At 46.5% G+C, this 23,306-nt stretch overlaps 3 protein-coding genes across 3 annotated transcripts in view; all 3 read left to right on the top strand.

The window, feature by feature from the left end:
• The first annotated feature begins 723 nt into the window (after window positions 1–723).
• On the top strand, window positions 724–4,089 carry mgat1a (alpha-1,3-mannosyl-glycoprotein 2-beta-N-acetylglucosaminyltransferase a). The gene is made up of 3 exons (XM_084556308.1): window positions 724–923; window positions 1,697–2,641; window positions 2,785–4,089. The coding sequence occupies exons 2-3, from the start codon at window positions 2,012–2,014 to the stop codon at window positions 3,481–3,483; spliced, it is 1,329 nt and encodes a 442-aa protein (XP_084412434.1). The 5' UTR covers window positions 724–923; window positions 1,697–2,011; the 3' UTR covers window positions 3,484–4,089.
• A 761-nt stretch (window positions 4,090–4,850) lies between these two features.
• sh3bp5la (SH3-binding domain protein 5-like, a) lies at window positions 4,851–10,500 on the top strand. The gene is made up of 6 exons (XM_084556653.1): window positions 4,851–5,681; window positions 6,011–6,073; window positions 6,346–6,474; window positions 7,285–7,449; window positions 7,961–8,134; window positions 8,419–10,500. The coding sequence occupies exons 1-6, from the start codon at window positions 5,445–5,447 to the stop codon at window positions 8,953–8,955; spliced, it is 1,305 nt and encodes a 434-aa protein (XP_084412779.1). The 5' UTR covers window positions 4,851–5,444; the 3' UTR covers window positions 8,956–10,500.
• A 4,607-nt stretch (window positions 10,501–15,107) lies between these two features.
• The window catches only part of gabbr1a (gamma-aminobutyric acid (GABA) B receptor, 1a), a gene marked incomplete at its 3' end in the record, with an annotated part of 71,505 nt that continues 63,306 nt past the window's right edge, over window positions 15,108–23,306 (top strand). Inside the window, exons 1-3 of the mRNA XM_084557985.1 lie at window positions 15,108–15,367; window positions 15,617–15,681; window positions 18,731–18,869. Of these exons, the coding sequence (XP_084414111.1) occupies window positions 15,289–15,367; window positions 15,617–15,681; window positions 18,731–18,869 (283 nt within the window). The 5' untranslated portion in view covers window positions 15,108–15,288. The remainder of the gene's footprint in view (window positions 15,368–15,616; window positions 15,682–18,730; window positions 18,870–23,306) is intronic.

The raw sequence follows: 23,306 nt of genomic DNA, 5'->3' as shown, positions 1-23,306 counted from the left end.
CCATTAAATGTGGCATTTTAATGGTCCCTTTATTTATTTTATTTGTTCTTTCTCTTCTTTTTTTCACAACATGTCTTTCATTGTCATTGCCGCTGTGTTGTATCTTACTCAATGCAACTGTACAACACCTCAGCTTCCTGTAACAGATCACTGCATCTTATTCATGTTAGTGCACCTTATAATTTATCTTTATTTATTTACTTCTATTTCCTTTTCTTGTAGATTTGTATATATGCAAAACGTGTGTACTTATTTATGAATTTCATATCTTTATTTTTATTTTTTTTTGTTTTTAAACTGTCTAAATGCTGATATATAAATTACTTAGACTGGGAAATGTCACAGTTGCAGCAGCAATGTACAGGCACTCGACAGACACCATATATAATATAGAACAACAAAAATAAATAAATAAATAATAAAAAAAACATATACACAATATTTACAAGAATTATAAAATAAGTGAATATTTAAATATGTAAATATTAAAAAAATAATAATTTGTATTTTAAATTTTTATTTGTATCTTGAGCTTGTTAATAAAGTATATAGTACATATATATAGTATATAATCTGTTGCGTAACATCGAATGTCAACGGTAACGTCTCGCGCTGACAGTTGGGGGCGGGACTTCCGGGTCTGCCCGCGAACCAGGAAGTCGTCGTCGTCGCGTTTTACTTTTTTCTCTCCCCCCTCCCTCCCTCCTCTCGGAATCCTCCACCGCTGGCCCCGAGACAGGGGAGAAACTCCAGCGGCGTTAAGTTGCTCTTAAACCGGCTGGAAACAAGCGGAAGACGCCGCCGCTCTCCGTCGGCCCCAGCGGTCCCGTCGCCTCCCGTCGTTCTGTCTTTTTCACCGGTTGTCGTCTTGGAAGAAAATGGACACGCGAAGAAGAAGAAGAAGAAGTGGGCACACAGTCAGGGTAAAAGGCTAATTTACTGCTCCTCAGGCTGCTGTGTTTACAGTAGGGGCTGTCAAGCTGTTTGTCCAGAGGCAGAATTTAAAGTTTTAATCTGTTCCAAATACATAAAAGCTGTTCGGTGTGTGCACCGAGGCAGCTACAGGTGATAAGAGAAGATCGATCCGTTGGCTGAATCATCATTCCTCCAACTTCCTACTACTGGATCCATATTTGCATGAGCTCGTCTGTTTCCTGTTTTTCTCTCTCGTGTTACTTATCTTCAAAATTTGACCTTTGAATGTTTTTTTCTCACGTAGTTTCATGTAAATGTGGTTTTTACTGCCCGTGGATTGTACACGAGCAAGTGGCCAATAGATATAATATAAATAGATATAATATAAATAGATAAATATATATAATATCTATATTTTATTGATCCTTCAAGGCAATAGTGTTGTTGCAGACGCTCCCATAAAGTCACATTAGATAAAGGAGATAAAAAAACAATATTAAAAAAAAAATAGACCAAAGCTTTTGAGTTGAGTTTCAGCCACAACATTATGACCACTGACAGGAGAAGTGAAAATCATCAACCATCTTGTGACAGTTCAGTGTTCTGCTGGGAAACTTCTGGACCTGGCATTCATTGGTGTGGATGTTACTTAGACATGTAGCACCCACCTAGACCAGACCAGACCAGACCGGACCAGACACGGGGGGGGGGGGGGGGGGGGGGTCGTCCAAGACTCTATGAGGGTTAAGCTTTTAATTTGTGAATCTTCTTCTCGTTTCAGATGAAAGAAGACGCTGAAAGTTAAAGGATCCGTTGGAATAAGAGCTCGACTCCAAAGATGAGTCCGGCCGTCGTCACAATTCACCCATTTTCATCTCGTTGTGTCTTTATAACTTCAGTATCTGCAACACGACCTCCAGTCATGCTCTTGTGATGCTACAGGACGCACGCTGCCCTTCCTGTATCCCGTTCCTATTGTCTGTAACAAGGACACGTCTTTCTGTTCAGATCCTGTCCTCCTGAACCCCCCTGACCCCCCACCACTACCACTACCACTACCACCGCTGCTCTCCCTCCCCTCCTGAGCTCCTGGGCCATGATCCGCAAGAGAGGCTCTCTCATTTTCTGTGGCGCCTTCCTTTTCGTCACCTGGAACGCCATACTCGTGCTCCTGCTGTGGAGCAGACCCCAGCCCGGCCAGCCCGGCCGAGAGCAGGGGGAAGAGGCCGAGAGCCCCACGGGTGACGTGGTGGGAGAAGTGCTCCGGATAGCCGACACGTTCGAGGCCGAGATCGTGAGGCAGAAAGAAATCCTGCTGGAGATCCAGAGCCACAAGTCACTGTGGGAGTCGCCGGTCAGAGGCAGACCCAAGGTCGTTGTCGCCCCCCCACGCCAACCTGTCATCCCCGTCCTGGTCATCGCCTGTAACCGCGTCACCGTGAGACGCTGCGTGGACAAACTCCTGCAGCACCGTCCCTCAGCGGAGCTCTACCCCATCATCGTGAGCCAGGACTGCGGACACGCTGACACGGCCGAGGTGATCCGCTCCTATGGCGATAAGGTAACTCACCTGAAGCAGCCGGACCTGTCGGACGTCTCGGTGCGACCGGAGCACAAGAAGTTTCAGGGCTACTACAAAATCTCCAGACATTACCGCTGGGCTCTCAACCAGGTGTTCAGGACTCTTTCTCATTCCTCCGTTGTGATTGTAGAGGATGACCTGGAGGTAATTAGACCCTTCATTAGTTCACGTTCTGTTTGTATGCATTTAAATGTTCGTTCCTTCATGTTTAAAGGTGGAGCAGTTCCTCTTTGAAACGCTTGATTTCACTTGTTTATCTAAACTGAATTATTCATCTCCTACTGTAGGTGGCGCCAGACTTCTTTGAGTATTTCCGCGCGTCGCTGCCACTCCTGAAATCCGACCGCAGCCTGTGGTGTGCGTCTGCCTGGAATGACAACGGCAGGGATGGGTACGTGGATCCTGGCAAGGCCAACCTGCTCTACCGGACGGACTTCTTTCCCGGCCTGGGGTGGATGCTCCTCAGGGAGGTGTGGGAGGAGCTGGAGCCGAAGTGGCCCGCTGCATTCTGGGACGACTGGATGCGCCAGCCCGAGCAGCGCCTGGACCGGGCCTGCATACGGCCAGAGATCTCACGGACCCTGACGTTTGGCCGGCAGGGCGTGAGTCTGGGCCAGTTTTACGACAAGTACCTGCGCTACATTAAGCTCAACACTGAGTTTGTGCCTTTCACCAAATTAGACCTGAGTTACTTGAAGGAGGAGACGTACAGAGAAAAGTTTGAGAAGGAGGTTTACAGTGCTCCCGTAGCTACATATGAAGATGTGAAGCAGGGGCAGCTGAAGGGGCCGGGGCCCTTCCGCCTTCAGTACTCGAGTAAAGACAGCTTCAAGACGATGGCAAAGAACCTGGGAATCATGGACGACTTGAAGTCTGGAGTCCCAAGGACAGGATACAGAGGGGTGGTCAGTTTCATGTCAAGAGGACGGAGAATCTACTTGGCGCCGCCTCCAGGGTGGACCCAGTATGACCCCACCTGGAGCTGATGATCCAGGACTACGTATCTGTGCAGAAGCCTTTTCTGAATCTCTAAACGTCCGTCGGGCAAAACATTCCAGACCAAATAGGAAAAGTGATCTGTGCTCCAGTTCTTTGTGTGCGGTACGGATGAGATTGTAGGGGTTGTCGCCAATGCTACTCAGGTCTTTTTGATTATTCCTTCTTACAGTATAGAGCGCCGGCCAAACGATGTATTAGACAAATCTGCTGTAATATCGCCAGAGATCTATTTTTTATATGACGCCATTCGTGCACATAACGTTCATCAGTGCGTTTGCAATGCAATTACCTAGTGTGCCACTTTAAATTATTTGCAGTCGTCGTCTTTGTGACCTGTTTATGTGCGGTAACAGAAAGGAGGATGTGGTGGCGTGGTCGCTTCTCGTGCCGGTGACTGGTTGTAGCTGCAAGCGTAATCTGACATCTGATCCAAAACCAGTTCTTCCTGCTCACGTTTTTATGTCCGATCATTTAGTTTGATTCTTCACTATAATAATCCCTGTCGGTTTGTTTCCCTGACAAAACCACTACACCTGTGTATTTGTATGTTTTTTTGGGTTTTTTTTTTGGAATAAAAAAAAAATGAATACACATCTATGCTTTTTAATGATTCATTTTAAATTATACAGAGGTCCAAACTAATTCCTAATAATATGATGCACAGGAACAAGGGGCTTATTGGAGCTGTCTAACAGGAGCTGCTTGTACTGATAACTAGAGAAAGAAGTCATATTAAGAAAACGCAAGGTAGCATCAATCATACTGAACACAATTTCTCCCAGCTGAGCAGTAGTAGATTAAAACAAATAAAAAACATGACAGACACCAACAATATAACAACATATGTACGGGCTAACAAGTCATTTAATAGCAAACGGATAGGTATATACTTTATTGATATGTTACAGCAGCACAATACAATAGATGAGTAGAGATTACTATAGATTACAATAGAGTAAGTATGAGAATAAATTAATAGAGGCGGTATGTTGTGCAAAATGAAGCATAATCTCAGTCCTTTTGTATCTTTAACATGTTTCAGTGACTTATAGAGCAATTTAAACTCATTCTTCCAGTGTTTAAGACCTTTGTTTTTATTAAGTATAATACAATTTATAGATAGATAGACAGTTGCAGCAGCAATGCACAGGCACTCAGCACACCATACATAATATGTAACAAAAAACTACAATAAACAAAAGAAAAATAAAACAGAAAAACAAAAATCAATATACACTATCTACAAGAATAATAAAATAACTGAATATTAAAAAATTAAATTGCCTTGAGTGCCCTGAAAGGCGTCCATAAATACGATGTATTATTATTATTATTATTATTATTATTCAGTGCTTTTACGTGTTCGCGTTTCTCGTCGTGTTTCTGTGTCTACGGTGGCCGTGTTGGCTCAAACGGTGAAGCGCGTCAGCCAGAGCTAGCGTAGCGTCCGCCTCTGGTGTGTTTACCTCATTTGTAATGATGATGTGAAGCCGAAGCCGCTAGCTAGCTAGCCTAGCTAAAGTAATGGAGAGCCGGTAAGAGATGGAGGAGGGAAGGGGAGACATCGGAGGCCGTAGCGATTTACCTCGTTTCACTTTTCACCTCACTGCGCCCGTTTGTCCTCGCGCGCTCACTGTAAAAAATAACCGTTAAGGTTCTCGCGGACGGGCGTTAGCCTGTTAGCATGCTAGCTCTCCGGCTAGGCTAGCTCCAGTCAGTCAGTGTGCCGCCGGGGTGTCACTTTATTATGGAAGATTATAAACTCGACAACATTCGTCACCGCTGGAATTACTTTCAAATTTACCCCTCCGTGATTACCCTCCTCGGCCGGTGGTAGTTGCTAGGGCCGGGGTTTATACGTCGGCAAGCCACGTCTGCAGCCCTTGAGCTAACTGCTGCTACCGCTGCTACTGCTGCTGCTGCTGCTAGCGAAACTGTGTGGCCTGGGATGGAGCCAGGCGACCTGCGGGAGAGCCCCGCCGGCTCCGGGGAGTCGGATGTGGGAGAGTGGAGGGAGGTCATTCCCGGGGGAGACAAGGAGGTCAAAGCTGCCGACAGTGCCGGGACAACACTAGAGTCGTCGCTCCGGGACACCTGCGAGGAGAGCGACAACGAGAAGCCGAAAAGCGGAGCTGTGGAGCAGTTACACAGCCCGTACGAAGAGGAGCTGGACCCCAGGATCCAGGTGAGAGAGCCCGGCTGCTGTGGTCCCTGTTAGTGGTCCCTGAGTTGGGTTTATGAATGAATCAGACCGGATTTAATCACTGCACCCAGGTGTGTCATTCTGGATTACTGTCAATTAACACTAAGTAGATATCTGTTGAAATGTGGATATTTACTTCCAGGGGTTTTGTGGTTAATTTCATAATACTGTAATCTGTGCAAATCCGGATCTGCACTGATGATCTTGTCTATTGTCACTAGATATCACCATAGCAACATGAAAATGAAGCACAATCTCCTGTCGTCACCGGGTCGTTAGTCATTGTTATCGTTTTTGTTTTGTGCCCACAGGATGAACTGGAGCACCTGAATGAAGCCAGCGCAGAAATCAACAACCTGGAGCTGCAGCTGGATGTAAGCAGAGAGAGATCGCCCAATAAACAGCTGTTCACACAATGTTAAACTTTCTCTGGATCTTTATTGTATGAACCAGGGGTGTCCCGATTGATCCAGGGTATTCCTTTTTATAAATCATTTGTCTTGTCCATTTAAAAGTGAAAGTATACTGGTGCCGGCAGCTTGTGAATAGATCGTCCAGCTTCCTGCTGCTCTATCGTGTGAAATCTGATCAGCTGTTCGATCGCAGGTGAATGTAACCTTGTCGTTTTCACGCGTTAAACATCCAGGATGCCAGATCGGGATACCGGAAGATTCTCACCGAGTCTGCCAGGAAGCTGAACGCTCAGAGCTCCCAGCTTGGTAGCTGCATAGAGAAGGCAAGGCCGTACTACGAAGCTCGACGCCTGGCGAAGGAGGTACGCACAGATAACGTGTGACTGGACAGGTGACCCGTCTGTTTGTGTGGTTTTTTTAAAGAATCTGTGTTTATTGCCTGCAGTACTTTTCATTGGGAGTGTCCTGATTCAGGTGTTCTGCTCGTTTATACAAACATACAAAGGTAAATCTGAGCAGGGGAGAGAAATCTGATCCCAAGTTAGATTCACTGGGCCTGAACACTGTAAGGTACATATTTATGTGCTTTAGTGACGCTTGCATCCGTCACACATTTCTACATTTCTGCATTAAAAAAGACTCGACAACATCTGATCAGCCTGAGACAAATCCTTGACTTTTAAAACAAGTCCAGCCTCATGACATTGATTGGAAACACTTCTGAACAGATGGAGTTTAATCTGGCCTTGAAATGAACTTGTAATCCTAGAGGTCCTCACTGATACGTAATATTGGCTAATTTTCACGGAATAAACAAATACACAAGTGTAATATTTAGTTCTCTTTGTCGACTTTCGGGAATTGAGTCAATTTTATGTAGAAATGTAGGAAATTTAGTTGGATGTCAATACTTTTAAGCGTCTCTGTGTCCCTGTAGGTGTTTTGTGCAGTTTTCCCCTTTAGAAAGTGTAAATAGTTAAAGCTAAAGTAGGAATAACTAAATAATTAAAAGGCGTAGGATTGTTTTGTTTACCTATTAGCATGGCAAGTTTTATTTCATTAAGCGTTTTAAATCAAAAACAGTTTTACAGACGCATTTAGCCTGAACAGAACAGGGCGCCGTGTCCTCGTCGTTTTCCACCTCTGTTAAAAGGTTTGTCGTCTCTCTGCAGGCCCAGCAGGAGACCCAGAAGGCAGCGCTGAGCTACGAGAGAGCGGTTTCTATGCACACAGCTGCCAGGGAGATGGTCTACGTGGCGGAGCAGGGCCTGATGGCCGACGGCAAGAACACTCTGGATCCCACCTGGCAGGAGATGCTGAACCACGCTACCTCCAAGGTAACGGAGAAGAGGAGGCGCGCGGTTCAGAGATGCATGGCGGAACACATTCCCTAATGAGTGAGCTGGTGTTCAGCTGAAAATAACAGATAACTGGTGCCGTGGGTTACGTAAGAGAAAGGCTTTGATAAATCATTCCCGCTGGCTTTTTGCTAGCGAGGGTTTTGTTGTCCAAACACATTCTTTGACTTTCTTTCTTTCCTCAACCTCACTGCTCCGCTGCGTGTGTGAAAAGTAAGCATGTACTAGCTAAGTGGGTTTCTTGGCAGCCTCACACGCATTCACAAACCGACTGTTGCTGGGTTACGATTGGCACACTTAGCAGAAAATGAGCCAGACAGCTCGTGGGCTTTTGCTTCTTCTCAGCTGTAACGGACAGCCTGGATGCATGCTGCTGTTTTCTGTCTCCTAGAGTGTGTATAGATACAGGACGACGAGAGAAAGAGCCTTTCTGTTAACAGACCTTAAAGTTCCAGACCTTTACTTGTGTGTTAACGCCTGGCTCTCGCAGGTGAACGAAGCCGAGGAGGAGCGACTCCGCAGCGAGAGGGAGCACATGCGGGTCACCCACGCCTGCCAGGAGGCCGAGGCTCGGGTCCAGATGCTGCAGAAGTCCCTCAAAAGAGTCATCGTCAAGTCCAAGCCGTACTTTGAGCTCAAGGCGCAGTTCAACCACATCCTGGAGGTAAAGCAGACGCAGAGTGTGAAGCATCAGATGTTGTGTTTTTAGATGTTTAAGAGGATGTCTTGCATTAAACGTCACCTCTACGCCAGTACCTGACCCAACAATGAAGAAAATAAACATAATTTACTGCTATTTTAGGATTTAGTTCTAGGAAGATGGTTTAAAAACGTTTGATGACTCATCCTCTCATCCTGCTCTCACTCGGTGGTGTGTACTAATTTTGCGTCCAATGAAAAAGGCTAAAATCAGTGTTGAAGGTGATGATGCGCTCTGTGTGACACCAGGAGCACAAGACCAAAGTGCTGCAGCTGGAACAGCACGTAGCCAAAGTCAAGACCCGCTACTCCATCGCCCTGCGCAACCTGGAGCAAATCAGCGAGCAGATCCACGCTCAGAGGGGGCGGGACCAGGCCGAGGGAGGATGCCCCACCGTCTGCGCTGGGCGGAGCCCCCCCGTCGGAGCCGAGTCCGACGTCAAAGTCCAGGCGGAAGGCGGGGCCTGCGGCGGCGCGACGAGGAGGGATCGGGTGGATGCCGCCATCGACCTGGTGGAGCGATACAAGGAGAAGGACGAAGAGAAGGAGCGGGAGCGGGCGGGGTCGGACTCCCTGTCGGTCTTCAGCCTGCAGACCATCGCGTCCGACTTGGAGAAATACGACTCCATCGAGCACCTCGGGGACCTCAGCGACGTCGGCAGCGTGACCGGAGACGAGGGGGAGAAGGAGCGAGCGATGAATAAAAGAGACAAGCTGACGGAAGCCACCTCCAGAGAGCGCAAGCAGCAGTTCTGCAAGCAGCACCATCGAAGCTTCAGCTTGTGAGGCCGGCGCCGCCACAGCTGCTGGGAGCTAACGCGGAGGCACCGACCAAAGCAAGAGAAGACAAGAGAATCAGCTGAACACGTAACACTGGAGTCGTGCAGGTGTAGGTGTAAATAAGCACACGTACTTTGACTGACAACACATTACTCTAAAGCTGCAGCCTAGTTAGAACACTACAGGAAGCTAGAGAGCTTAACCCCCTGCAGGACATGTATTCTGTATATTCACTCCCTCTGAGGGATCCCTGAGCATGAAGGAGCAGTGGAGAAGGTTTGATCAGACACATTCAGAGAGGCGTCATTTCTTTCCTTCCCAGGCAAATCCTTGATCTGATTTGGTGAGACTGGTGAAACAAACACCACCCTCCCTCCTCTCCTCCTCCTCCTCCTCCTCTCCACTGTTTCCCCTCCAGTCATGTCGGGTCTCGTTACTTGAAGGTGGAGGGTTAGGGTCGGCCTCTCCACACACACCGAGATCACCAAGTAGGGAAAAGATGACAAAAACAGTTTCTCTGTCTGTCTGTGTGTCGGTCGGTCGGTCGATGCACAGTGAAAAGCATGTTTGAATGTTTATTTACGGCAACATGCTGCACGTAGTGCTCTGTTACTATTATTTAGTTTTTAAGGCACGAGAGAGAGAGAGAGAGAGAATGTGTTTTTTGAATATTTCCTGAAATGAGTCTGAAGACGATGAGGACTGCCTCCAGCCTGACAGCATGCACTCAGACACACCGACACGTATCAGGGCTACCGGCCCAGACACACACCGACACGTATCAGGGCTACCGGCCCAGACACACACCGACACGTATCAGGGCTACCGGCCCAGACACACACCGACACGTATCAGGGCTACCGGCCCAGACACACACCGACACGTTCAAGCTCAGACCACGGAGCTCGGCCTCGCTGCTGCTGCTTCAGTTTCATCGTTTGTGCGTTGCGTTGCCGTGCAGTGGACGCCTTCTCCACATCTCATTTGGATATTGTTTACATGTGTGTAAGTGGATTTCTTTTTGGCAGCGACGTGTTTCCTCTTTTTAAAAAAAAAAAAAGAACGAGCCCCTTTGTTGTAATCTGAACCGTGCCTTGACGCAGAACAAGTTCAGCCTGAGTAGTTCTCAGCTGTGGTCTCTGTTTAGAACAGGTTAAAGAACAAACCAGTGCCCTTTTAGGATTTGTTTTTAAAAAAGATGTTTTAATAATCTGACTCGGCCCGGCCCCAACCAGACTTGAAGATTGATTTTGTGTTTTTTCGTTCTGATTTTCGTACTTTGATTGTCAAAGATGCAAAAGCGGAGGAATGACGTGTGTAAATGGATGTATAATTATTACAAAGCTGCAAAAACATGGCCGTGTACAGTTAAACGTGTTGTTGTAAAGATTAAAATCCTCATTATTGTCACCGTTTTACCTGAAACACCATCACTGCTGTCTTAACCCCCCCCCCCCCTTTGTGAATTGGTCCACATGTTTCCTATTTATGCATCATTGTCATGACTATAATCAATAAAGCAGATCCTACTTCCTGACCTCCTCAACATCACATATGTTCATTGTTTCTTGACCCAGCATTACACCACATGTTACTGGTTTAGTGACGGGTTTATTCTGTCTTTTTAGTAAATTAGCAGAAAGCACAGCGCTGAGGCTGGACGACGGGGAAAAGAGATTAGTAATATGAAATGAAACTAAACAAAAACACAGTTGTATTACTGCTGCTACCAAAGAGCACGGAGGAGGAAAAGAAACTAGGAAGGTCAAGACTAGCAGCTCTAGAAGGAAATGCTACGAGTGCTGCCTCCTTCCCCAAATCTAAAACGTGACAACAAACACACTGAACCTAAATGTGTCGATACAACAAACTACTATCAAGAGTGTGTTGATGTTTCATCCAAGTGTTCAGTTCTAAAAGAGTTGATATCTGGTCGATAACAAACACCGGTCCTTTAGAGCGGAGGACTTGGTTGTTGTTCTCTTTCTTCAACACTTTTCTATATTCTGGTCACAATGTTCTTAGTAATCACTCACTAAACACTTTCAGATGGTGTTGAACAATAATGCAAAGAACAAATAGTACTATACACCGATCAGCCACAACATTATGACCACTGACAGGAGGAGAAGTGAATAACATTTAAACCATCTTGTGACAGTTCAGTGTTCTGCTGGGAAACTTCTGGACCTGGCATTCATTGGTGTGGATGTTACTTAGACATGTAGCACCCACCTAGACCAGACCAGGCACCCCCACCCCATAGGAATGACACTCCTTGATGGCAGCAGCCATCCCCAGCAGGATGCAGCCACAAAAACACTTTAGGAACAACTCAAAAAAACATGAAGAACAGCACAACGTGTTGACCTGGCCTCCAAATTCACTAGATCCCAAACTGATCAAGTATCTGTGGGAGGATCCACAGAGGCCCCTCCCCTCAAAGCCCCCCCCCCCCCCCCCCCCCCCCCCCCGCCCACTAACAATATTCAAACTCATCTTTTAATGTGAGTGGACAGCATGGATCCAGCAGGTGTTGGGTTCAGTGCTTCAGTTCTTCAGCAGAGGAGAATCAGAGCTTTGATTTAACAGATGACCAGTGTTGTAGAGATGACTGACTTAAGCTGCAAAGAGCTTTAGAAAAAAAAGGGGGGGTGGGGGGGGGGGTGGGGGGCTTAACAGTGTAGTCTGTTAACACCACGGCGCCATATCTGCACCTCCACCCGCGTCTTGAGTCTCCTCCGCCGCGATAGAATTATTATTCACTGTCTGTGGAGTAAATCCGCGAGATTATCACAAATCCTAGTCCCGCTCCTCCACATTCATTAGGATATATCTGCTGCTGTTGTGCGTGTTTCATCCCGGAGAGAGGGAGAGGGAGAGGGAGGAGGAGAAGAAGGGATAAATGCGTGAGAGAGGGACCGTTACGCACGGCGCGTCTCCATCATGACGTCGCGAATTAGACGAAGATTGTAGAGGAACAGGGAGGGAGGGGGGAGAGAGAGGGGGAGAGAGAGAGAGAGAGGTGAATCTGTTCCGTCGTGTATGTGGACGCGTTTGTATATAGTGCATGTAGATTTCTTTTTCTTTTTAGTTTTTTTTTGTGTGTGGATTTAGTTTTGTCATTTGCCTCGCGCACCTGCAGCACACGGAGGAAATAAACGAAGAAGAAGAAGAGGAGGAAGAGAAAGAGGAAGAGGAGGCTCGGGCTTTTTTTTTTTTTTTTTTGTAGCCTTGTGTTTACGGACGGAGCAGCCTGCACATTCCCTCTACAGCCATATTAAAACAGCCATAAGAGCCGCTGCAGAGATGCACATCTTGACCAAATAATCACGACTCCACGGGCTTCTAGCTTTCCTTCCTGCACCCCCCCCCCCCCCTCCACCTTCCTTCCTCCCTTCCTCCCCCCCTCTGGCTGGCGGGTCCCACCCGGAGGACGCACTGTTATCTTTGACTGAGCGCATCGAAACTAATAGTAAGTACCCCACGCTCCAGCTTCGCCCCGGGGCGCTGGATGCTGCTGTTCCTCTGGGTGAATGAATCCACATTTATTCAGAAATTAAACATATATATGTGTGTGTGTGTGTGTGTATTCGTCGCGCGCACATAGACAGAACCCAGACAGATGTCAGGTTCGGTCCAGGATCTTCAGGAGGCCTGATCTGCTCTGAGGTCCCGTCGCCATCCTGTCTGCGTTTTGGTTTCTGCTTTACAGGGAGAGGAGAGGTTTTACGCCTGGTGCACGACATGCAGCCGGCTGGGGAGGAGGGGGAGGAGGGGGGAGGGAGGGAGGGGGGTGATATGTTATTTTAGATTTTAGTCAGGTGGTGGTGGTGGGGTGGGGGGGAGGACCGGACTCGGCTCGTTAACATGCTCGGCCTTCCCTCTACAGGCCGGCACGGATTCCCTCGTCAACAGCCGACAAGCAACTACCGGCGGCGTACGGTTGGTGGCAGCCTCACCGTGACCCTCACGTCTCGGTGGGTTCATGCTCAGCCACGCACGAAATGAAAAATGCTGCATCCGTGTGTGTGTGTGTGTGTGTGTGTGTGTGTGTGTGTGTGGATCCCTGCGCGGACCCGCCTCAGAATAGCCTCTATACGTGCGGGGCCGCGCTGGAAGGAGGCGGTGCGGGGCTCCTTCCTCTGCGGCCTCTGGCACCGGGAACACGCCAGGAAGTGAGCGGAGGGGATCCTGGAGGCGGAGGGGGCTGTGGGTGGATGGATGGGTGGATGGAGGGGGGTGGGTGTGTGGAGCTGTCCGTGGTGCTGAAGCCAGAATCTAGAGGCCTGGTCCTGAATCCGGCCTCTCTCATAGTTTTGCTTCCATCCAGCTCAGTGTGTGATTGCTGGTATTAATGACTCCTGCTGGGCTGTCCTCCTTTCTCCCCCCTTCCTTTCCCCCCTCCCTCCCTCCCTCCCTCTCTTCCCACACAGGACAAGAGCACACACTGTTGTTTTTATTTTTTTCCTCTGGTGGTGTCTCTTGTCAGTGAACTCCAAAAATACTCTGGATAATACTAATGAAGTCTCCAGCAGAGTTTGTCTGTCTTCCACATGCGAGCCTCGCTGCCATCTGTCTCCCTCTCTGTGGTGCTTTGCTTTGTTATACCCCCCCCCCCCCCCCCCCCCACCCACTCCCCCACCCATCCCAAACACACTCTCCCTCCACCCCCTCACTGGCTTGTTGAGTGTATGCATGTGTTTATGTTGTGTGTGTGTGTGAAGTCCCCGTTAATGCCACATTTATTATTCAAAACTGCAAATGAGCATCTATATATAGTGGCTTTGTCACTGATACAGTCTAATGCAAACACTCCAGGACTTTCCGCATCACGTTCATCCCGTCCCCCGTGGAGTCCTCCTCCTCCTCGGCTTTAACTTAGTCCGTCACATATCAGGACGTTTTCTGTTTGATTTAACGCTGAATTAACTCCTCACATTCACATCAAAGTCCTGAAACCTCACAGGTGGAGAAGTTGTCTCTCGTGGGCCGCTCCTCATCCCTGCCTCAATCTGTCCGTGAAGAATAATAATCCTTGTTTGTTTAGTGCGTTTCAAATCAACATTATGAAGAGCTTCACAGAAACATAAAACCTGCAGGAAAAACTAATAAAACAAAAACAGGAAATGCTCTCAGATTAAATTTAAAATCCATCACAGAGTCAGCTGACCCGACTTCCTCGGGCACATCATTCCTTCACCTTTCGTTTTCAGCCGGGCCCCTAGAACCAGACCTGACCTCTGCCTGTGGATCCTGAGGTATGATCCGGCCTCAGTGGTGCAAAACAAAAAGGTCAGCGATGTAGCCCGGGGCCATGAAGAGACTTAAAATGAATCAGTAAGATCTTAAAATCGATTCTACAACAAACTGGGAGCCAGTGGAGATCTGATAGAACCGTCTTTCCTGGATCTGGTTAAAAGCCTGGCAGCTGGAGTGGACTAGCTTCGTCAGGCGGGTCAGTTGGAGTTAGAGCGGAACCAGACGCTGGTGTTCCTCACAGCAGGACAACCAGCCAAAGGTAGAAGCTGCTCTGGCTGCAGGAAGCTGTTGCTCATCCAGTTTTTAAATGTCATGGAGAGGAGACACCATGTCTGTGGATTATGTGTCCAAAGAAAATAGAACTGGTCCTAAAACCGACCCCTGAGGAACACCACATTACACAGATGATTTAAAACGACTCACAGCAACATAAAACCTCCTGTCTGATAAATATGAGGACAACCAGTCGAGGGCTGTCCCTGACTGTGTGTGAGTGCATGTTGTTGAGGTTTATTTTTTGTATTTTATTCTTTTTTAAAAGCGCCGCTGTGGCGGGTGTCGTTGCGCCCTCGTCGTATGCGAACAGTGACAATAAAAGCTTTTCTATTTCTATTCTATCTCTAACCTCCAGGTCACATTATCCACCACTAATACAGCAGACCCCAATCTGGGAGTGAATTGTTGACGGTTTGAGTTGCATTCAGTGAAGCACCGGTTCTCAGATAATAGGTGGGCTGAAAGGCAGCAGCACCAGCAGCAGCAGCAGCAGCAGCAGCAGCAGCAGCAGCAGCAGCAGCAGCAGCAGAGCAAAGCTGCTTCAGATACGTTTCCATCCCGACAGGAAGAGACGTCGGTGTCGCCTCGGTGTGAAAACGTCCGAACCTGAGCCGCTCATCCCGTCCGTGCACCGGCTGAAAACGGAGCCAAAAGAGTTGAAGTGAAAGTGACTGTATCTGTGTCGTACATGAGCAGCATGATCAGCGTCTCTCCGTCTGGCTCCAGATCCCTCACTTCCTCCGTCACACTTCCCTATTTTAAAACCTCTGTCTCTCTGCTCCGTCTCTTTCAGATCCAGAAATGGCTCGGCTACTGTTTCTGATGATTCTCTGTGCTCTTCCATCTCTCGTCGTGCCCATACATAATTCATCAGCTGGAGGTAATTTGTGTTGTGTGTGTGTTGTGTGTGTTTTTTCCTTCGAGTGTTTACAAGATGCATTAATGGACAGCAGCGACTCCACAGATTGCTAAGTGACCTGAATGAAGTGCTGTAATTTGTGCAGCGAAGGACGGCGTCAGTAAAACTGATATAGTATATCATGTGGCTGTAATACATCTACATCATGTCTGCACATCCTGCAGCCTTCATCATCATCATCCTTCTTCTTCTTCTTCTCTTTTTGTCCAGGCTGTGCCATCATCCGTCCTCCCAGGGACGGAGGGATCCGCTACAGAGGCCTCACACAAGAACAGGTAGAGAGATTAATCCTTCACATGAGGAGAGAATTTCAAAATGATCACACTGACAAACTGGAGGATAAAGAGTGAAAAGGAAAGCTGTGTTTCCTGGAGAAAAGGGAATTTGAAAATATCCCAGTCAACAATAACAATAAGCGAACAGTGAGCTAGACGCCGGGCTAACGTGGATCCTGCAGGACAGATTTGCCAAGATTAATTGCCGTCATAATTATGATGGCAGTGAGGTGTGACGACGTAGCGGCAGTCAATGAGGAACTGAGAGCCGGTGCTGTCAGGGATCTGTGTCCAAGGATGGTTGATCAACGGAGCCGACGTGAGTCACAGAAAAGATAGACGTCACAAGATCACGTTTTATTAAGGAGAAGATTAACTCACCAGAAACAGAAGCTGGACAAAGAGAGCTCAGCTTGTTAGAGGAGGAGAAGAAGAAGGAGAAGAGGCGTCGGTGACCGTTAGACCAACATCTAGAGATCAGAGTGATGTCCTGCATGTTGTTGTCCTGGTTTGATCCTCCTCGTTTCGTGTAGCTGATCTTTGAGGAGGTAGGTCAAGGTTGGAGTCTGTCTGGAAGCAGCCAAACACATTTTCTGCTTTTGTGGAACAGCTTTTGTTCAGAAAGCAGCGATGAGCTGAACCTCCGAGTATCATTCACGTCAAATATGATCAGAGATTAGAAACCGTCTCCAGCTGGAAATCAGGAAATCAGAGCAGAGACTTGAGCTTCTGGTCGGTTTACAGATCTGAACGATGGGAATCAAACTCTGAACCTTTAGGTCTTCGACGCTGCTGCTGCTCAGCTGGAGAGAAAAATGTAGAGTAAGAAAAACTAAACTGAACTAACTGATTACAGTTAAACTGGAAACTGCAAGAAACAATATGTGCATCATGAATATCATGAATAATGATAACTCCAATGGGACCTACTGCACAGCAATGACATGATAAATAATACGTATACACCGATCAGCCACAACATTATGACCAGGAGAAGTGAATAACATTTAAACCATCTTGTGACAGTTCAATGTTCTGCTGGGAAACTTCTGGACCTGGCATTCATTGGTGTGGATGTTACTTAGACATGTAGCACCCACCTAGACCAGACCAGGCACCCCCACCCCATAGCAATGACACTCCTTGATGGCAGCAGCCATCCCCAGTGTTATTGAATGAAATGGTTTCCTGAGAGTCTGTGGAGGAAACTTAGATTCTGACTCAAAACGTGGAGTACGGCGATGCATTGAGTTCTTGTGTCGGTGCTTCAGAGAACGGAGGCGTGCAGCTTCATTTTAAGGTGTTTGAAGTGTTAAACTGTGGGACTGAGGGAAGTTTATTCATTGTCAGAGGCTCCAGAAGCATAAGAGCTAAAATAATTCAGAGTCCAGCTTTAGGAGCTCAAGGACCCGTGAGTCTTTTGTAGATGGTTTGCAGTTTAATCACTGGGGGAGAGTCGTAGCTGCACAGTGTCAAACAAAACCTTAAAATGTGAACCACTACACATCTGGAGTTTGAGCCTGTGAAGACATCTGTAAAAAGACTTCTGCTGCTATAAAGGGAGCAACATCCAGTCTGTGTGGTAGGACGTCCTGAAGCTGAAGTATGAAGACATGAAGTCAGATATTTTGCAGCTTGACCCATGTTCAGGACTCTGAACCAGAATATTTTAACAGCACTTATGTTGATTTTTGTTCCATCACGTTCCACATTGTCTGATCGTATCACATGAATATGAATGTGGCTGCATCACTGCATCAGATCTAAATCTCTTCTGCTTCATTTTACCACAGTATTTATCCTGGTGTGGTTTATAGATTTGATATCGAAGCTGTGGATTAGAGGAGTGTTTGTTGTTTACTGACCGTCTGAGCCACAGGCCGACGATGAGTCTGGTAACGCTCCATCTGGATTTCATTGTAACAAAATATATCTGCATCAACTGGATCGTCCTCCAGCCAATCAGAGGCTTTTAGTTACCCCTCTGTCTGTCACCACATAAACCTACAAAATTAAAAATGTCTAATTGTTATGATTATGATCACATGGACGAGACAGAAGACTATTGGGACAATGTTTAGTGGACAGATGAGACCAAAGTAGAATAGTTTGGTTTAAATGAGATGAACCAACACTGCATCATTCCAGCATCAGAACCTCATCCCTCCATCAAACATGGGGGTGCTAATGTCCTGGTTTGGGCCTGTTCTGCTGCATCTGGACCAGGACGGCTTGTCATCATTGATGGACCAATGAATTCTGAATTCTACCAGTGAACTCTAAAAGAAAATGTCAGGACATCTGTCCATGAGCTGAATGTGAAGAGAAACTGGGTCATGCAGCAAGACAACGAGAACCAAGAACACAAGTGGTTCTACAGAAGAACGGTTAAAGAAGAACAAGATGAATGTTTAGGAACGGCCAAGTCAAAGTCCTGACCTTAATCCAATAGAAATGTTGTGGAAGGACCTGAAGCAAGCAGTTGATGTGAGGAAACCCACCAACATCTCAGAACTGAAGTGGTTCTGTTCTGAGGAATGGGCTAAAATTCCTCCAAGCTGCTGTAGACCACTGATCAGCTGTTACCAGAAACCAGGAAGGATCATTTTCTTGAATAAACTACTTTCAGGACTGTTTTGATTCATTTTCATGCAGAAATGTAGAAAACCCAAACACTTTTTATATAATTCTGCAAAACAAACAAAAAGAAACACAAGAAAAATCCATGTCTGAGTTCACTGTACTGTAAGAAAACAGGATTTATAAGAGAGACTGACGCAGTTTCAACCTGTTGCAGGGACCAAAACCTCCACAACCAGAGGACACGTATTGCATCTATTTATCACTGAGTCAAAGACAGTGACGTACTGGAACATAAAGTCTCGGCCGTCGTCTCACGGCGGCGAGGCAGAACATCAATTCAGCTTTTCCTGGAAGAGCTTTACTGTCACAGCCATATGTCAGAAAGAACGAGGGTCCTGAAATGAACGAGGTCGCATCAATCCCACTTTAATCACCATCCCTCCTCCGTCCTGTGCTTCCTCCACAGATCCGCAGCGTGCAGATCCTGCCCGTGGACTACGAGATCGAGTACATCTGCCGAGGGAACCGGGTGATCGTGGGGCCCAAGGTCAGGAAGTGTTTACCCAACGGCACATGGACGGACATAACGCAGCACAGCAGTTGTTGTAAGTCCTCCTCTGTCTGTTCCTCACCCCCACCCCTTCCCCTCTCCTTGTGTTTTTATTAACTTCAGACAAATCTCGTCTATAATTATCTGGTTATTACCGTCCTGTCGGATTAATTAACATCATCAGATTAAATTAAAGCTGCAGTAACGAGGGAAATAACGTCTCCTGACAGCTTTTCACCACCTTCTCCATTTACACTGCACAGAGGAAAGTGTCAAATGTGGTGCAGCCGTTTTCACCGACCACAGCACTTCATGACTGTTTCTACAGGGTTAGTTCTTTGTAGTGGGGTTGTGGGAGGTATCATCCACAGAAGATGATGATGGTCAGCATGTTTAAACAAGTTTAGAGAAGCAACCGGACATAAAAGTCATTATCAGTTTGAGTGTTTGCTATATTTAGAAGATGATCACTGCTTTACTTTGCTTTTATGACGGAGAACTGAAGACGTTACAGACGTTACTCCTTCTCCAGGAGCAGTAGCCGGTCGATGAGGCAGAGGAAGTCCAGTGTTCTGTGAGGTAGAATTACAGGTTTTGTTAATGGAGTCAGGTTCCTTGTGGAGAGCGTACGTCAGTTTGTCTGTGAAGGTTCTCAGTCATCCAGGTTTGTCCAAAAAAAAAAGCTGAAACCAGGACAGCTGGACTTGTGGAGTTTCTAGAAGACGTTTCATCCAAGTCTTCAGTTTTAAACAACTTGTCTGTTAACGGTTAGATATTTACCTGTTGTTGGGAGACAGGTAAGTGCTTTTGGCAGCATTCATTGGTGCTATAAGGACAGAGTCAAACAGTCTCCTCCAATGACGAATAAGAATCCAGCATCTAGCTGTTAGCAGACAGTAGTCAGTGAAGTCTAAAAGAACATGTCAGCCACATAAACCTACAAAAATGAAAAATGTCTAATCGTTATGATTATGATCACATGGACGAGACAGAAGACTACTGGGACAATGTTTAGTGGACAGATGAGACCAAAGTAGAATAGTTTGGTTTAAATGAGATGAACCAACACTGCATCATTCCAGCATCAGAACCTCATCCCTCCATCAAACATGGGGGTGCTAATGTCCTGGTTTGGGCCTGTTCTGCTGCATCTGGACCAGGACGGCTTGTCCTCATTGATGGACCAATGAATTCTGAATTCTAGCAGTGAACTCTAAAAGAAAATGTCAGGACATCTGTCCATGAGCTGAATGTGAAGAGAAACTGGGTCATGCAGCAAGACAACGAGAACCAAGAACACAAGTGGTTCTACAAAAGAACGGTTAAAGAAGAACAAGATGAATGTTTAGGAACGGCCAAGTCAAAGTCCTGACCTTAATCCAATAGAAATGTTGTGGAAGGACCTGAAGCAAGCAGTTGATGTGAGGAAACCCACCAACATCTCAGAACTGAAGTGGTTCTGTTCTGAGGAATGGGCTAAAATTCCTCCAAGCTGCTGTAGACCACTGATCTGGAAGGATTCACTTACTTTACTTTACTCACTTATTTGAACATAGGTTGAATTTTCTTGAATTAACAGGGTTTGATTCAGTTCTCTTTGTCTACTTTCAGGACTGTTTTGACCATTTTCATGTAGAAATATAGAAAACACTTTTTATATAATTCTGCAAAACAAACAAAAACAGTCAGTCAGTCTCCTCCAATGACAGGTACGCATCCAGCATCTAGGTGTTAGCAGACAGTAGTCAGTCTTGTTTCTGATGGGCTGAACCCACAGATGTTCCTATTTAAACCCCAACTCATCACAAGTCGTTTAAAACTGAAGACTTGATGAAACGTCTTCTAGAAACTCTACAAGTCCAGTTGCCTTTCTCTGTGAAGGTTCTCAGTCGTCCAGGTTTGTCCCAAAAAGCTGAAACGAGGACACCTGCACTTTGTTGTGTTTCTAGAAGACGTTTCATCCAAGTTGCTTCTTCAGTCCTAACAAACAGGTCCACGTAGTTTATGCTGTTCAGTGCAGCGAGGAATATTCCGAATTGAGGAAATTGGGGGGAAACAAACCAACCCATCTACAAATGCACGGTTCAACCCAGGAGATCCAGCTCGCCAGGAAGTGATTCAGCAGTTCACCTGCACCTGAAGGACAAAGGACACTCCTTTGAAGACAACAACGTCCAAATCTTAGCCATAGAAGACCGTTTGAAAGAGGAGTAAAGGAAGAACAGAGAAGGGGGGCTGTGATATGATCTACCATCAATCTACCATCGATCTACAGCACCAGGAGGTTTCAGCCCCGTTCACACCTTTAGTCTGGAGCCTCTGACTGATAACGGGTCGATAGAGAACCATTCATCAGGGAAAGAGGACAGAATCCTCCAGTTTCCTCCAGAGACAGTTTAATATCTGGTCTGGTATCACACACTGATGTTCATATTTAAAGCCCAGCTCCCCACCAGTCCTTTAAAGGAACCATATGTAAGAAATGTATTTCAATTAATCATAAAATGGCCCTGATATGTAACTAGACATGAAGAAATCATGTTCATTTCAAATACTTATATCACTGACAACAGTGGTCCGGCCAGGATATTGTCACTTAAAAGTGAGAGTTGCAGCCCTCAGCTGATGTTGTCATGTTGTGTTTTGGCCTGAGGCGCCACCCTCAAGCTATCTACTAATCACGAAGTCAGTAGAGTTTCGTCTTCCGGGTTGCCAGCTCTGCTCTAGTTACCGCAGCTGCAGCTACGAACGCGTCGGATAAAACATGTATAACGTTACTAAACCTAAAAGACCTCGTTATGAATCCGAAATACGTCGTGACAAAGTACGGAATGGCATGGAATTGACCCTCGACTTTTGGATGCTATATTCTACCATGTTTGTTGGTATAGGCTAAAAGCCCCGTGCTTCCGTACATATAGACAGTGGATTTTCCATGGTCGCCCGTGCTAAATGCGTTCATAAAAAGCTTTATATCGCATGACTAGCAGGGTATGAAAACAATCTATGTTCCGACTGAAATGTGGTATTACAGTAGCCTGACGAGCCAGACCCACATTAAATGTAGGGTCTGGGCAGTCTCCATAGACAGGGCTCAACCGGAGGGGTGGGATAAACGTTGTCTTTCAAACTCCCTCTCCACGCAATAGGATAGCGCTACAACCAATCAGAGCAACGAAGAAAAGAGAGTTCCTTTCTCAGAGAAAAGCTTAACTTCAAGTCTTTCAGAGTGGCGGCCAAAGCCGATTCGAAAGAAAGTTGTTCGCTAGCAGCAGCCATCGCTCTGGTAGTTCTAGCAGGATGGGGAATTCACGCGTAATTCACGGAACTTATAGAGAGCCGAAGTCCCGCCCCTTCCGATTGCCTCCATGGGACCTATCTTTCGAAAAAATATGAACGGCAGTCTATGGCGAAAGATAAATTATTTTCTGGTCCCGATCGACTTGTGCCTTGGATTATACATATGTTGTTTTTCAGAATAAAAAATGATTTTACATGTCAAGAGTGTCACAGTTTGTTGCAAGATAGTTAAGTAAAACGCTATGGAAAATACGTAATTAAACGAACTACAAGTCCAAGTCGCTTACCGCTTACCCGCATGCTGGCGCGTACAGAACCGACCAAAACTCCCTTCGTGTAACTACAGCTCTCGACATGACCCGATTTATAATGATTTTCACCTCGTTTGATGCTTCTGCCTTCGTCCTGGAAGAAGACGGTAAAGCTCAACAATCAGACAGCCATAGTTCTCTCGCAGGTCAGTTGTCATCATGTTAAGCCCGCCCACCGACTCGTGATTGGCCCGGTACATCTTGGATTTTTCGAAATCTCAAGTCAACGGAGAGTAACTAGACTGACCCTGGAAGCAAATGTAATTTGCTTCCTCTAGGGGCGCGTCTAGATTCTAGGCTAGTATTACAGTACATCTTTACGAAATATTTGGCTAATCGCCATTAGTAAATTTTTGCGATACATAATTACTTCGCAAAACATCTCTCATGAAGCATAAACTTTATTAACAGGAAAAAAAACTTACTGTGTAGGACTCGTCACTTGCCATTGGAAGCTCCTTGTAGCAGCCTACGTTCCTGCTGGATCCTGCAGCTTAGCTGGCAACCTCGAGTCAGGGGGGAGGGGGAGGGGATACACCGTTCTACAGTATTTTGAAAGTGACTGCAGTACCAGTTTTGGCCAGTTTTGGCCACAATCCTACATACGGTTCCTTTAAAACTGAAGACTTGGAGGAAACGTCTTCAGGAAACTCTACAGCTCTTTTGGACGTTGCATACGTCGATATAACAGCTTCAGTTTCCTCTCAGATAACGCAGTCTGTCGTCAGAGTGGATCTGTGATAATATTCTAAATAAAGAACACAGTTTATTGAGTTTACTGAGCGGCTGAAATAGCCACAGCAGTTCATTACTCCTCTTGGTCTTGTTTCTCCAAACCGGAGGCGTCCATCTGCTGTAGGTAAAGCTCCCTCCACACTGAC

Source organism: Chelon labrosus, assembly GCF_963514085.1.
Source record: "Chelon labrosus genome assembly, chromosome: 12".
In the NCBI taxonomy this organism is placed as follows: Eukaryota; Metazoa; Chordata; class Actinopteri; order Mugiliformes; family Mugilidae; genus Chelon; species Chelon labrosus.
The sequence above is the reverse complement of the archived record's forward strand: the minus strand, read 5'-3'. Positions and strand labels throughout refer to the sequence as shown.

Excerpts from the sequence above, each read along its gene's own strand:
- mgat1a (XM_084556308.1), top strand. The coding sequence starts at position 2,012 with ATGATCCGCAAGAGAGGCTCTCTCATTTTCTGTGGCGCCTTCCTTTTC. Across the intron at positions 2,642-2,784 it reads TTGTAGAGGATGACCTGGAG|GTGGCGCCAGACTTCTTTGA; the intron begins GTAATTAGACCC and ends CTCCTACTGTAG.
- sh3bp5la (XM_084556653.1), top strand. The coding sequence starts at position 5,445 with ATGGAGCCAGGCGACCTGCGGGAGAGCCCCGCCGGCTCCGGGGAGTCG. Across the intron at positions 6,475-7,284 it reads CTCGACGCCTGGCGAAGGAG|GCCCAGCAGGAGACCCAGAA; the intron begins GTACGCACAGAT and ends GTCTCTCTGCAG. Across the intron at positions 7,450-7,960 it reads TGAACCACGCTACCTCCAAG|GTGAACGAAGCCGAGGAGGA; the intron begins GTAACGGAGAAG and ends TGGCTCTCGCAG.